We start from the raw sequence: 14,019 nt of genomic DNA on the forward strand, positions 1-14,019 counted from the left end.
GGAGATAACGATCAGTATTCGAGCTAAAAAGTGCATTAAACATTACAAAATAGGAGTAGACAAACACGGACCTCTGAGACATCAGAGGTGGGATCAGGTGCCATGGAGGAGTATGTTGTGAGATGAATTACAATTATACAGAATTTCTAAAGCTGAACGTAACATTATTTATTTAGTAATGAACGAACTGTTTATTTTAATTCTGATTACGTTCATTCATTGTTTTGATCTTTCACCTTTTTTCTAACAGTTGTGATTCACAAATTAAAGTGCCTACGTAGAAGATCACAAACTGTTCCGGCAAGTAATTTCTGATATACTAAGATATGTTTTTTCACCATGTATATCTGTATTAAACTTCTAATCATGGTAATAATTCAATATATTTTTATGCTAATATATAATTTGCAATATGAACGTGAAATATGAAGATAACGAACGGTATTCAATCTCAAAAGTCATCTGAAACAATACAAATCTGGAGCAGGGCAAACACGGACTTCTAAAAAAACATCAGAGGTGGGACAGATGCCATGGAGGAGTAAGCATCCCATGCCGACCGGTCACACCCGCTGCGTGTTCCTTGTCATGATCGGGTTGAACGGGAAAATCCGTAGACAATTCAGTGTGAAAATGATGGCCTAACAGTTTGTATGAAAAACGTCAGTCAACATTTGACTTTATGATAAATTGTATTTGTAGACAAGGTCTTTGTATCGACCGTTGAATTTACGAAATGTTGACATTAAAAGAGACTGTTAATATTCAAGTTTCATCAACTTATTAGTCAATAGATTGTCTCGTTTTAGAAATTGTTCGTACGTAGAGCATGCTCTTGCGTATCGAATCAACTTGGAGACAAACTCCATATGCGGTGATAAGGGTATATTGCTACATAAATAAGAGAAGTTGACGATAGAAAAGTTGAAGCCATCACGAATATAATAAAGGTTTGGTGTTATATTACCAATAACGTCTTTTTCTAGTAAAATATCCAAATTAGCAAAAGATGTGTCAGATTCTCTGGTATCTTTTATTTTGGGCTCAAAGGGATATATTCAAGAAACGTAGGAATGAAAATAAACATTGTGAATTGATAAAACGTCGTCAATATCTCTAAATGATGAACTGAAGGCCACAGCAAGAGACTTTTTCTTTCATTAGAAGTTTTTGACGATATTCTGCTTCATATGAATACACAAATAGATCTGCTAATGACGGGACGCAAATATTACCCATGGGAATTCCGACAGATTGTTGAAAGACGATCTCCAAACGAATCAAAGAAAACATTTCTTCGAAATTACTATGAATAGACTGATTCAGAAAACAATAAACAGCAAACAAACAATAATTATAACGTATTATAATGTATTACCATTTAGTTTGTGTCGTAGATATTTCCAATTCCCTAAAACATTTACCTTTTCTTTTGAAAAATAACACTTATCTACAGAGAGGAGAGATGCTGCTCTATGTTAGATGCTTATCCTGTCAGTTATTAAAGGAGGGTCAGTGGATGTTTCCAGGGGAATATATCAGTACGCTCAAGACTCTGGATGATATATTCGCTCAGAAATCAATAGAATATATTTATGAAAAGGTAGGCCTTTTTTCAAATCACTATATATTTGTATTTGTGTATTTTTTTTTTAAATCTCAGTAGACCGAATATGGTTCTGCTAACTTGGAAACTGATGTTTGATATTGATTAATTTATGATTATGTATATGTTTATAATTCATGTTAATTTCTAGATGCTAAGAAGTTTTATAGTGTAATCGTGCTTGATATATTTTATTCTACAATGATATAGCATCTGAATATTTCATTACTTATTTCTTTCTGTGGAACAGAATATGAAGGATGAATTCAAATCCGGTCTTTGGGAAGATATAAAGGCAACAACAAAATCAGCATACCGTCCACCCAAACAAACAGAGGGTAGTATTAGATACATAAACTATAAAAATAACAAAAAAGTAGATAATGAAAATCATAAACACATTCAGTAATTTGGCTGACATGATTCATAGCAACATAGGTTTTTGTTTTTACACTTAATTTTACTATGGACTTTTCCGTCTACCTGATCAATACTTAGGTATAAAGGCGAATGTGATGGTCAATAGGGGAAACTTACTCTTCCTAGGCACCTGATTCCATCTCTAGAATGTCCGGGGACAGTCTTTTATGCCCTGTTTACAAATCTATTGTTTGTAGATTTTTCAAAAAACACAGACATTAGGAGTGAAGCGCTAGCTTGAATTATCGCTGTGTCACGATAATTTTTTTTAATTCCCTAGTATTGTGTGGTAAAATGTTTAATCTATGTTTTTTACCTTAAAAAATATATATATATGTTCTCTTTAAACGAGTTTCACCGTTGATACTTTCCAGTGGAATCTGTCCAATTACTTTTTTGTAGATGCTCAATTGATACTCAAAAAAGATTGCGCGGGGGTTGATCTGGTGTTCTTTGCCCTTTTAAAAAAGAAAAAGTTAGCTGGAGGTGCACAACTTATAGAAAAGGGATGTGTAAGTATTTTGTTTCAGGTTCGGTTTAAAAAAAAGAATTATACGGAAAGATTAATCATTTCCTAGCATAATTAAACAGACATTTGATCTTTTATACTTATAACTCTAATTTCTGTTCTGTGAGTCCATGTTAGGAAAAGCACATTTCAGGTAATAGAAAATATACCGTACAATACCTTCACATCTTTTTTTTTCATTTCAACAATGGTCACAACCCATATCTATATATTCTATGTATAATTTCACGTCAGGAAATTATTTAAAGTCAGGAAGCAGTCCATCTATTTGATTGTTTATCAACAAAATGGAATAGTCAAACTAGGTAAAAAGCACAAATGTAGTGGTCTTCAAATTTCACACAGTATATGTCAGGGGTTGTGCTACGTAAAGTTTTGGTTAACGTTCCCTTTGAGAATTTTTTACTCATACAGAGACGGCACCATATACAGGTGAAGGGTTTCAAATATAGACCTTTACTCGGCACTCAGGGCCATTGGGCAGTGAGGGTTCTTTACCTTGCCAACGCCAACCGTGACACGGGGCCTCGGTTTTTAAGGTCTCATCCGAAGGACACGCTACTTTCACTTCAAAGTGCCGAGCGTTTGGCGAAGAAACAGTTGCTACCTATTTTTTATCGACTTCCATCAGTCGCGGCAGTGATTTAAACACACGACCTTTCGATCACGAAGCGAACATATAGATATTGAATTAATTTCTATACCTTGGAATTGTAATAACAATGGAGTTCCGGGATTTTGAAATCTTAACTTGATAAAACTGTATTTTTTGTTAATTTTAGATTTATTATGAATTTTGTTATTGAAAACCAAAGTCCAGTTTGATTGATTGTATGTTGTTTACGAAGTCCCTTTCGAAAATTTTTCACTCATATAATGACATCACCATATACCAGTGAAGAGCTTTAAATTTAGACTCTTACCCGGCACTCAGGACCATTGAGCAGTGGGGGTTCTTTATTGTACCAACGCCTGTTGTGACACGGGGTCTCGGTTTTTAAGGTCTCATCTAAAAGACCTGCAACTATCTCTCAAAGGTGTTAAGCAAGGCATCAGTAATCTAAACATCATCATACTAGTGCAGTTTATCATTTAGACACTCAAAAAAGAAACACAACAATGCACAACCCTATACCTGGTCTCACCACTTAACTATTTTATCAATTAATGATAATTACTTATCATCTATCACATGTACATTATAACCATATTTACTATTATAAATAATTTATTGATAAACAGGTTGGTGTAAGATCAATTTTGATTGGATGTAAGATATTAACCAATCACACAGAGGAATGGAGAACTTCGGAGACTGAAAAAAAGGATTTTGAAGATTTGGCAATGTATGCGATAAAGTACTTTATTATTGTTTCAATTTTTGTAACTTCTAAACATTTGCAGCTTTCTTCAAATGGCTAAACTATCTACAAATTTCGGTTTTATGTGTTTATGGATGAAGCAGAGCAAAAATATTGAAATCTCCGAATCAATCCTACAGTATGAAGGATGGGGGCAAAGCTACAGAAATTAATTAGAATTGTTAATATTTTTTTAAGTATATTGATTGGTTGTATGGGTAAATAACAAACAAAAAGCTTTCTCTATATATTTGGAAATTTAACAGAGTAAGTTTTTGCAAATGTTCAATAAGCAGGTATTTCATAATAAATTACATATTTACTGACATTGGTTGCAAGATGTAGTCCATTAGACAATTAGACAACGGAATTTTTTTTCCTCGAATCTGAATTTCTTTTTTTTCCATGTAAACAACTAGCAGGAACAATGTTAACAAGAATATATTGAGCCGTTAGATGTTCACCAAAAATGTGAAAAGTCTTCCCTCTTTGTGTAAAATTTGGGCCTTCGGTTGGTACTTTGAAGAAAAAACTTCCATATTCATAAATCACTTTCTTGCAGTTTTCTATTGACACCAAGTAAGCTTTTGCTGCATGATTAAAATGAAAAATTATTCCATACCAAAATCGTCTAATTAATGTCCACTTGGTGCAGTTTCAAGTCCAAGTTTGGGACGTAGTGGAATATTGGAAAGGTATTATTCATTTAAAAGTCTCATTAAAAACCAGAGTCATTCTTTCAGAAAATTCAGTCAACACGCTTTTAGCATCATGAATTACATCCAAGAGAAGGACGAACTGGAAAGGCTAAAAAGTCCCACCGGGTGGATAAACAATATAAAACATTTCTTCATCAAAGAGGATGAGGTGTCTAACAAGGCTGGGAGACTACTACTGAATCATGGTTATTTGGATGTTGCATATAAAACAAAGAATGAATGTTTTCTGGAAAATCCCAAGCTGAAAACTATCATTAAAGAGCTCTGGTATGGGGAGGAATATCAGACAAGAAGGAAAATAGACACAGTATGTACTAGCATTTCTTAGAAGAATGATTCTCTACTAATGAAATATGAAGATAACGAACAGTATTCATTCTCGAAAGTCTAATGAAACGATACAAATTTGGAGCAGAGCAAACACGGACCTCAATATTTAGAGGTGGGATCAGGTGTTATGGAGGAGTGAGCATTCCCTGCCGTGTGCTCCTTTTTATGATCGAAAAAAAACCCAGAAAAATCCGTTTACATTTCTGTGTATAAATAATGGCATAACAATTAGTATGAAAAACGTCAGTCAGCATTTGACTCAATGATAGGTCATTTGTGCTAAAATGATTTTTTTTTTCTGTACTTATAGTGGATAATGAGGTGCAGGGAAGAATATTTATTCTTTGGGAATAGATTTCTTGGTTGTAGAAGTGTTGATTTGTCATGTATGTTTCCTGGTGGACATGAACTCGTGTGTCTCCTCACAACCAAACATTTAAATCTCCACGATAACTAATGATTTCACAGTATGCTAATATGGGGGACAAACATTTAAAATCATTTTTAGAGAAAAAAGAATTTCTTGAAAATTGCAAAATAAAATTTTTAACGCTTGATTTCAGAGTTAATTCATTAATTTTCTTTTCTTTTTACAGATTCTCAGACTGTTCTTGTGCATCATGCATGTTTTTATCATGCCCTTCATGCTCTTTACTTTGGATAAGCCCTCATGGTACATATGAACTACTTAATCTATTTTTTTATATTTAACTTTCAATTTAAATCTCACATATTCGACACATGCATTTTAATATTTTCTTATCATATCAATACCTACTTTGACACGAGACCTAAGATTTTTAAGGTCATATTCCATGGACCAATGAATTTCACATATAATAAAGGTAGTTTAGGGAAACTCCTTTATTTGAAAAGTTACAAATCGGGCTCTCAAACATGAGGCTATAACAATTTTTGTAAAAGGCAATCGTTTATTATATGCTATTATTTATTCTTTTAATTCTAGCAATCTGGTTGGCTCAAACTTGATCAACTATATAACAAGGATTGGCTTGTGATTCTATTTAAGATTCTGAAAAATGATATTGACTTCATGTATCAAGAAAAACAAATAATCCTCCCTATAAAACAATTGTGTTGACATCACTATAGTTAATATGACTTGATGTGTTTTGAAAACAGATATTCCAACTCCTATTTGTAACTGATCTGACAATGTGTATGTTGTAACAATGCTAGGATTTGATAACGTAATAAACATAATTGTATCCCGATCGTTGTTGAAATATATGTTTTAATTCAATGTAAAATAAAATATAAACAGTTTTCATGAGTACATCTCTGCTTATATTAAAAACAGCTGTTATAAATGATGATTATATGTGCAATTATTGTTTTATATATTTAATTTCAGGATTTACAAAAAATATCATACGCCGATTTTGAAACTATGGGTTAACACGGTACGAACTTTTTTTATCAGAAAAATTAAAATATACTTTAAAATAATGTTGTTTTTTTTTAACTTATTAATATAAATATTTTTTTTTTATTTAGGTTGGACTATTGTCATTTCTAGCAGCATTTGCTTATATGCTTTTGTTTGACTACAAGGAAAATGGTGTATCTCAATCCGAATTTGCTGTGCTGTTTTGGATTGTTAATAAGTTTGTGGATGAATTTCAGCAGGTATGTATAGTTTTATTTACGCTGTATTGTTTATGTAAATTTGAAATATAAGACCAAAGAACTAAAGAAGAGCAAGATATAAAACGTATCACATATTTGAACTTCAAATTCATAACCCTCTGTTAACTCATTTAAAATGTTGCTTAATCTCTTATTATTTTCAAAAAGAAATGTATTATATAAATAGAAAAAAGTATAGCATACAAGCTATGCTGAATATATTTTATTAGTTAAATAAAAACAATTACAACATAGCATAATAGCTTGCGGGGCAAAATTGGACAAAAATGACATTTAAGCTTGAAAAAATTATAAAGGAATTATAGACATTTATGACATTAAAGGTGCTTGGACACAGATTTGAAGTTAATATTTTCTCAAATTTTCTGTATAATTTCATGACTTATATGTTGCTATAGCATTTCATACTAAAATATAATAAAAATCTTATTAAAACTTCGAATTTCTGGACGCGTTGGATTGACACATCCTTGCGCTTTCACATATTTTAATTTTATTCTTAATACTTAAGAAAAGTGGCAATTTTGTTGTGTAGTTATGAAATATATCAAAACTATAGCCCAGAAAATTCAGATTAGAAATGTTTTAAAGCAAAACCCACTCACAGTATTGTAGGTCCGTGCTCAGTGGTCTGTACAGTGTTTAACAATTGAACACGCCCGGTGAATCGTAAACATTAACAATAACGGAGCTCGTGCCCTGTTTACAAAAACAGTTTACGTTTCACGGGTGTGTTCAAATTGTTAAACTCTGTACACATCACAGAGCACGGACTGACAAAACTGGTGAGTTGGTTTTGCTTTCGAACATTTCTACTCTGATTTATCTGGCTTATAGATGTAATTTTTTTCATTAATACATAACAAAATCGCTTCTTTTCTTGAATATTAAGGAAAAGGTTAAAATTTGTGTAAGTGCAAAGATGTGTTAATCAAACTCGTTCCGGAATTCGTAGTTCCAATAATTTCTAGTTAAAATAAGTTTTTAAGTATATTTTCGTGTGAAATGCTATTGCAATATATACGTCGTGATATTATACAGAAAATTTGAGAAAATATTAAGTTCAAATCTGTGTCTAAGCACCTTTAAGTGTTATCTCTCTTATCAGAGTATCAATGAACCTTAATAAAAATCAAACTAAAAAGTCATGAAAATATTTTATCAATGAAAATTATTGTTTGTTGAGAGAAATAATGACCGAATGAGCTTTCCGGTTTACTGTACAAAACACCGTGGACATGTGATAATACCTTTGAATTCATTAGCCCGAAGGGATAATCACTTTGCAAAGTAAATTAAAAAAAAACTACATAGATATGTCAAAATGAACTATCACCTGATAAATCTGTTAAAAATTTGTCATTTTTATCGCAATCATTAATTTGCAGGCTCATTCCAGAGAGTACTAAATGTAACAATACGTATTTTCAGATATGTATAGCTGTTTACCGTGACAGTAAAAGAAAGAGAGAAAAAAGTTTCTTAACGGAATACGGCCAGGACATGTGGAATCGCCTCGACTTATTGATAATATTAACATCGTTTCTTGGATTTATTGTAAAGTTATTGTTTGAGGATGATTTTCTGCAAGGGTTTGCAAAGATTATGTTTCTGGTCTCATATATCATGCTCAACATACGGGTTCTAAACATGTTTTGGACGTCAGAGTTCCTCGGTTCTCAGCTTGTTATAATTCAGAAAAAAGTACGTATTGATTTATATCACTTATAGCAGAAATTTCATCTGTGTGCATTGTTAAATAAAATGTAATGAATATAAAGGATGTTAAAATAACTCAATATTTAGTAGGATAAACTTTCATAATCAACTTTCATGCACTTTTGTGTATACTTAGTAAATGACAAATCAGATTTGATTTTTCGATGTTTTGATTAGCGCAATGTTATGTAATTCAATGCGATATAGGTATGAATGTGTATATTAATTGGATTGTACATTTGGGCTTATAATTTGCAAATACGATTTATCTCATAAGTAGAGATGGAAATCGAATACAGAATTCCTAATCGGTTTACCGCAAGATGTTCCGACCGATGAACTGATTAATCGTATCAAAATACACAATTTCATGACCCTTTTTCTTAAAGTAAACTCTATAAAAATACACAAGAAAACTTAAAAAAAAGGGGGTTGAAATAATATGTGTATGCGGCATTATATATATTATGTCAATTTCAAAAGGAAAAAATAATTAAATAAAAAATAAAGACAAGCTGGTATATACTTGGTGTTTAAACAGCAATGTATACTTAATACTGTCCAATAGCCCCCATTGAGCCCAATCCGGAGAACTTTAATAAATTACATGTACTTCCAAATCAGCTGAGATTAATATTTGAAAAAGTTATAACGTAGCAACATTCAGAGGTCTATTTTTAAATTGCGAATGAAATGTTATGGAAATTTGCACATTTTTTTAAAAAAAATTTCCCGACTAACCAATTACAGATTTTTCCATATTCACTGCTCGAAGTTCACAATGATATTAAAGAAAGCTAGCTTCCAGGAGGTGCAGTGTTCAAGCAACTTATGACCTTGCCACTAGGACCTTCAGAGGTTAAGGACATGAAAATTGTTATATTTCATCATAATTTTTTTCCGTTCCGCTCATAAGCAATTTCAAAATGTCACAATGCCACACAACCGTATAAGAATGTTATTTCTTTAGTTCATGAATTCCAATGATATATCTTAATATATCTTGAAGGAATGGTAGACACAAATCTCTGAAAGTAAAAATTCTTAGTTCGGGGCAAAACTAGCAATTAGATATAGTGGTAGGATAGAATGGGTTTAACATACACTAATCTTACGTTATTATGGAAGCTTCAAAAGGAAGATGCAGACAGCGCGCATGCATAAATATGAAGCAAAGGGGGATAACTAATATGTACTTGATGCACTAGTCATTAGACAAAGGTGAATAATTGGGCATAGCACTGTATTAGATTAAACAACCTTATTCATATGCTAATTAGAAGTAAGTTATGATGATAGAAGCTTTCGAGTACTGCTCTCTACACAGGAATTTTTCAATTAAATACCTGTTTTCAGAATGTGTTTTACTCATTTTGGAATTCTTCATTACTTTGAAACCAATAATTTTTCTTGGTGATTATTTGTTGCAGTCTTCTTGTTACAAAAATACCCAAAAATTCATCTCAAACCACGAAATGATTAAATTTCAAACTTTTTATAATGTCTGTCTACCAATCACAGAATTAAATCTTCATAAATCAATATTTTTTATGTTCTTTCATTTGGTTTTTTTTCTACATTTTTCTATCAGATAAAGATAACATCTGCCTTCATGGCTATAATGATTGTTATAATGATGTGCTACAATGTGGTGGATTATGCCCTCCTGTATCCAAACACAGAGTTCACATGGACGGAAATAGAAAATATTTTCCGAAATGGTTATTGGACCCTTTACGGTGACTTCCAGGAAGATGCTGGTATGCTTTAACATCAAAAGGATAGTTGTTAAAACGTATTTTTCTTACATGTTCTTAAGATTTTTTACTAAAGAAAGAGGCTGATAACAAACTAATAACTACTTCCATAATAAACATGATGACTTTTAATTTTCCTTTGTCAAATTTATTTATTTTTATTTGCAATATATCTTATCACTTGCATATGGTCTTTATGTCTCTGAGATGATTCCCAAAGCAAGAACAAATTGTTTTTAAACTTAGGTAAGCTATTGCCAAACACGTTGATGGTACAGGAAGATAAATAATCTCCCTTTAAGTCAACGGTTTTCAAATTGTATGATCAATACAATGACCTTTAATGCAATGACAACCTTACGTTTGGTGAAGTGTTGACTGGCGTTTTTCATACAAATGGTTAGGCCATTATTTTCATACTGAATAGTCTATGAATTTCCCCGTTTACCCGATCAAGACAAAGGGCTCATGGCAGGCGTGATCAGTCGACAGTGGACCGTTGCTCCTTAGAATCCGATCCTATCCTTGATGCTTTCAGAAGTTCTTGTCTATTCTGCTCTCAGTTCGTTCTATTTAATTCGACTAAGGTCGAGTGTTGACTGGCTTCTCCCATACATTAATTGATAGGCCATTACTTTCATACATAATAGTCTACCGATCACTTCGTTTATCTGACCAATACAGAAGGTCCAAAACGTTACTGGTCGAATGGGTATGCTTACTTATCCTAGGCATTCCCTTTGCTCTGTCCTTTGATTTGTTTTATTTTTTACCCTTTTCACAATGTGCATTGTTTAATTTTTTTAGAGATCTGTAGTTGTTTGTTATTCTATACAATAATGTATTTCAATGCATCAATATTCGTCGACAGTCAGCGGAATAACAGTGTGAATCAGGCATGTTTATTTTTAGGTAATGACTGCACAGACAACGCCACATTATATTCGCAGGGGGTACAACAAAGGTGTCCATCCTATCTAGGAGCTCTATTGTCTCCTTATCTGAGGGCCATATACTGTCTAATAGCTATTTTGATGCTATTGAACATGCTAATAGCAATTTACACGTATGTAGCTACTTATTAATCTTCAAGTTAAAATGTCATTGTGGAAACTTCTGTTTGATTTGTTTTCATATACACACCAGAATATATAAACAATCATTTACTTATATTTTCAGGAAAACGGCAGATTCTGTACACGACAAATCCCGAATATACTGGTCACAATTACAGTCAAATTTTCTTGAAGAGTACACAATCAGAACAATATTTCCTGTTCATTTCAAGATATGTTGCTTAGGGGCACTTGTTTTTCATTTTCTGATATATCTGGTCACTAAGATTTATGGTAAACAACGTGAGGAACAAGCACGATTTATAAAAGGTATACAATTGTGTGTTTGAAACTGAAATTATTTTACTTGCTCTCCATTCATCAAAATTGATGCATTTCAAGCAAAACACGTGTATAACATTAGAACAGGTTAAAACCCTTTTATTATTATTATTGCAGATGTTTGTTTCAGCAATCAGCAAAAAAAAAAAAAAAACATTCTAAATCCTGTATTTTGAACATGTCTTTCAAAATGAATCCGTGGCTTATCATGTACATTGTACTACATTTACTTCCAATCATAAATTCTTAGGAATTACTAATTAAATGTACATTTTTTTCTTATTTGTATGTCATTTAACTAAAGTGTAAGTAATATATTTGACTTACTAAATTCAGAATGATTACTGATTAAGGAGGCTGGGGGGTCAACAAATTAACCATCAAATATAACTTAAATTTTTAGATATGATATCTTAAGCTGTCAACTATCATGTGGCAAAGAAAAATTTCATACATTTTAATTTTAAAATTTGATCATTTTTGTATATCTTTATATGGAGCTCTTCTTCTAAAGGAGATCAATATAGTCTGAAAATGGCCACAACCCCCCAGCCCTCTTAAATTTTGACTTTTTTTTTTAAACTTTTATTTTATTTTTTGGTTCTTATTGTTTGTTTGCTTTTTATTTTTTTATCATTATTTTTTTTTATTTTATTTATTATTTTTTTTTTTAGTAATTATTTATTTATTTTTTTTTTTTATTTTTTGCTTGGTGTTTTTTTAACCATTGATTTTCAATCAAGAGTTTAACTTTCCAACATTTTACTTTATTTGTACATGTAGTTCTCGTGTTCGATGATAATTTTGATGTCGATCCCGAGCAAGAAACGCCCGAGGAAATGGCCGAAAAGAACGGAATGCTAGAAATGCAAGGGTATTTTGTTCATCAATAGCTATTGAAATATCTATGCATTTCTACAAACATGCTTTTACAATGGAAAAAATTAACACATGAAAGTACAAGAAAACAGAACAAATGTAAAATTAATTCAAAAGTAAAAAAAAAGTCAATATTTAAAGTATTCAATGTATAACGAAGGGATATTGAACAATTTTGAATCATTTTAAACTAGTTAAATATGGATTGCTAGATAACGGTGAAAGTGAAATTAACCAAATTCACATGACTGATAACATATAAGAAGGCCGGCCATTTTGCACCTTAAATGTTTTTGTATAGATATCTGCCCTTGATGAAATGAAGAAAATTTTAATTTTGTCAAAATAACTGTTGTAAATGATTCATTTTATTTCGTACATGTATTTTAATAAAGAGAGAGAGAGAGTTCATGCATATTTTCACCAAGAGATGTGTTCAAAGTTCAAATTACTATTTACAATATCTTAATAACACATGCGCTTCCCATAGAATTCAATGTAAAATTCCATATGCAATTAATTGGACAATAATTAAAATTTTCTAACTTCCTTTGGAGTATTTTTATATGATAACACCTTCAAAATGCTACCATGATTAAATACATCTGACCATTCATTTATTAGGTACAAAATATGGTCGTTATACATTGAATACCTTAAAACTTTAAAGAATTTGTTGCAGTTGCAGGGAATCAAACGTTTCTCATAAAATCGTTTCAATTCATTCCAGAGAAAGAGAAAGTAACGTTTTCGAAGACTACTCAATAGAGGTATGAAAAATAAAATGTTTTATACTGAAACAGAATGAAATACTGTCATAGCTATCTGATATATTACAAAAATACATGTTCATCAATAAAGGCTTGATTTAGTATACAATTAGAAAAATAACATTTATGCATCCTACGTATTTACATGCATGAACAATGCAGTTACGCAGGTGAGTTAAGGCTAGGTATAGGCATTTCTATGCAAATAAACTAATTAAAATGCCTAAGGACTATATCTATTATACAGAGAAAGTTAAAACTTATTTTCTAATACATACTTGGTACCCACGACATGAGATAGCCAGTACATATTATGACGTCATATTATGACGTCATTGTACTTTACTACACAAGATTATAATGGACATCAACAAAAATGCTTCGGCGCAAGGGCATGCTCTATTTTATTTAACTGAAACAAGGTGTGTTAAGAAACAATATATTCCAAAGTTTGCTGATATTGCTGCACAAATATCAACAACTCAGTTGTATAATTTCTATTAGTAAAGTTTTAGGTTGAATAATGGTAAAAATGTACAGTCCGGTATAAGTTTCCTCAAATTCCGATCAAATGAGAAAATGCAAAGGATTTGTGCAGCAGTTTTATTAATCTATAGAATATTCTTCTTAGCATTATACAACGTTTATGTAAAATTAAATAAGGTAATCCCTTGCGCCGAAGCTGTTTTGTTGATGTGATTTATTACCTCAGTAGATTAGATCAGTGACGTCATAATATGACGTCATAATGTGTACTGGCTATAACATATCGTGGGTACTAAATATGCATAAGAAAATAAATCAAAACTTTCTCTGAATAATAAATATGCCTCTTTTGCTTTTTTATTAGCTAATTTGCAT

At 31.5% G+C, this 14,019-nt stretch overlaps 2 protein-coding genes across 2 annotated transcripts; both read left to right on the forward strand.

The window, feature by feature from the left end:
- The first annotated feature begins 255 nt into the window (after positions 1 to 255).
- LOC133198255 (uncharacterized) lies at positions 256 to 5,422 on the forward strand. Its single transcript, XM_061334375.1, has 7 exons — positions 256 to 304; positions 1,461 to 1,603; positions 1,857 to 1,944; positions 2,429 to 2,538; positions 3,798 to 3,901; positions 4,660 to 4,942; positions 5,276 to 5,422. The coding sequence occupies exons 2-7, from the start codon at positions 1,466 to 1,468 to the stop codon at positions 5,420 to 5,422; spliced, it is 870 nt and encodes a 289-aa protein (XP_061190359.1). The 5' UTR covers positions 256 to 304; positions 1,461 to 1,465.
- Positions 5,423 to 6,488: 1,066 nt separating this feature from the next.
- Positions 6,489 to 10,126, forward strand: LOC133198256 (transient receptor potential cation channel subfamily M member 3-like). The gene is made up of 3 exons (XM_061334376.1): positions 6,489 to 6,615; positions 8,068 to 8,340; positions 9,947 to 10,126. The coding sequence occupies exons 1-3, from the start codon at positions 6,520 to 6,522 to the stop codon at positions 10,124 to 10,126; spliced, it is 549 nt and encodes a 182-aa protein (XP_061190360.1). The 5' UTR covers positions 6,489 to 6,519.
- The last annotated feature ends 3,893 nt before the right edge of the window (positions 10,127 to 14,019 follow it).

The sequence above is a fragment of the Saccostrea echinata genome, unplaced genomic scaffold (assembly GCF_033153115.1).
Source record: "Saccostrea echinata isolate AGI-Se365-2 ecotype Australia unplaced genomic scaffold, CSIRO_AGI_Sech_v1 ptg000033l, whole genome shotgun sequence".
Lineage (NCBI taxonomy): Eukaryota > Metazoa > Mollusca > Bivalvia > Ostreida > Ostreidae > Saccostrea > Saccostrea echinata.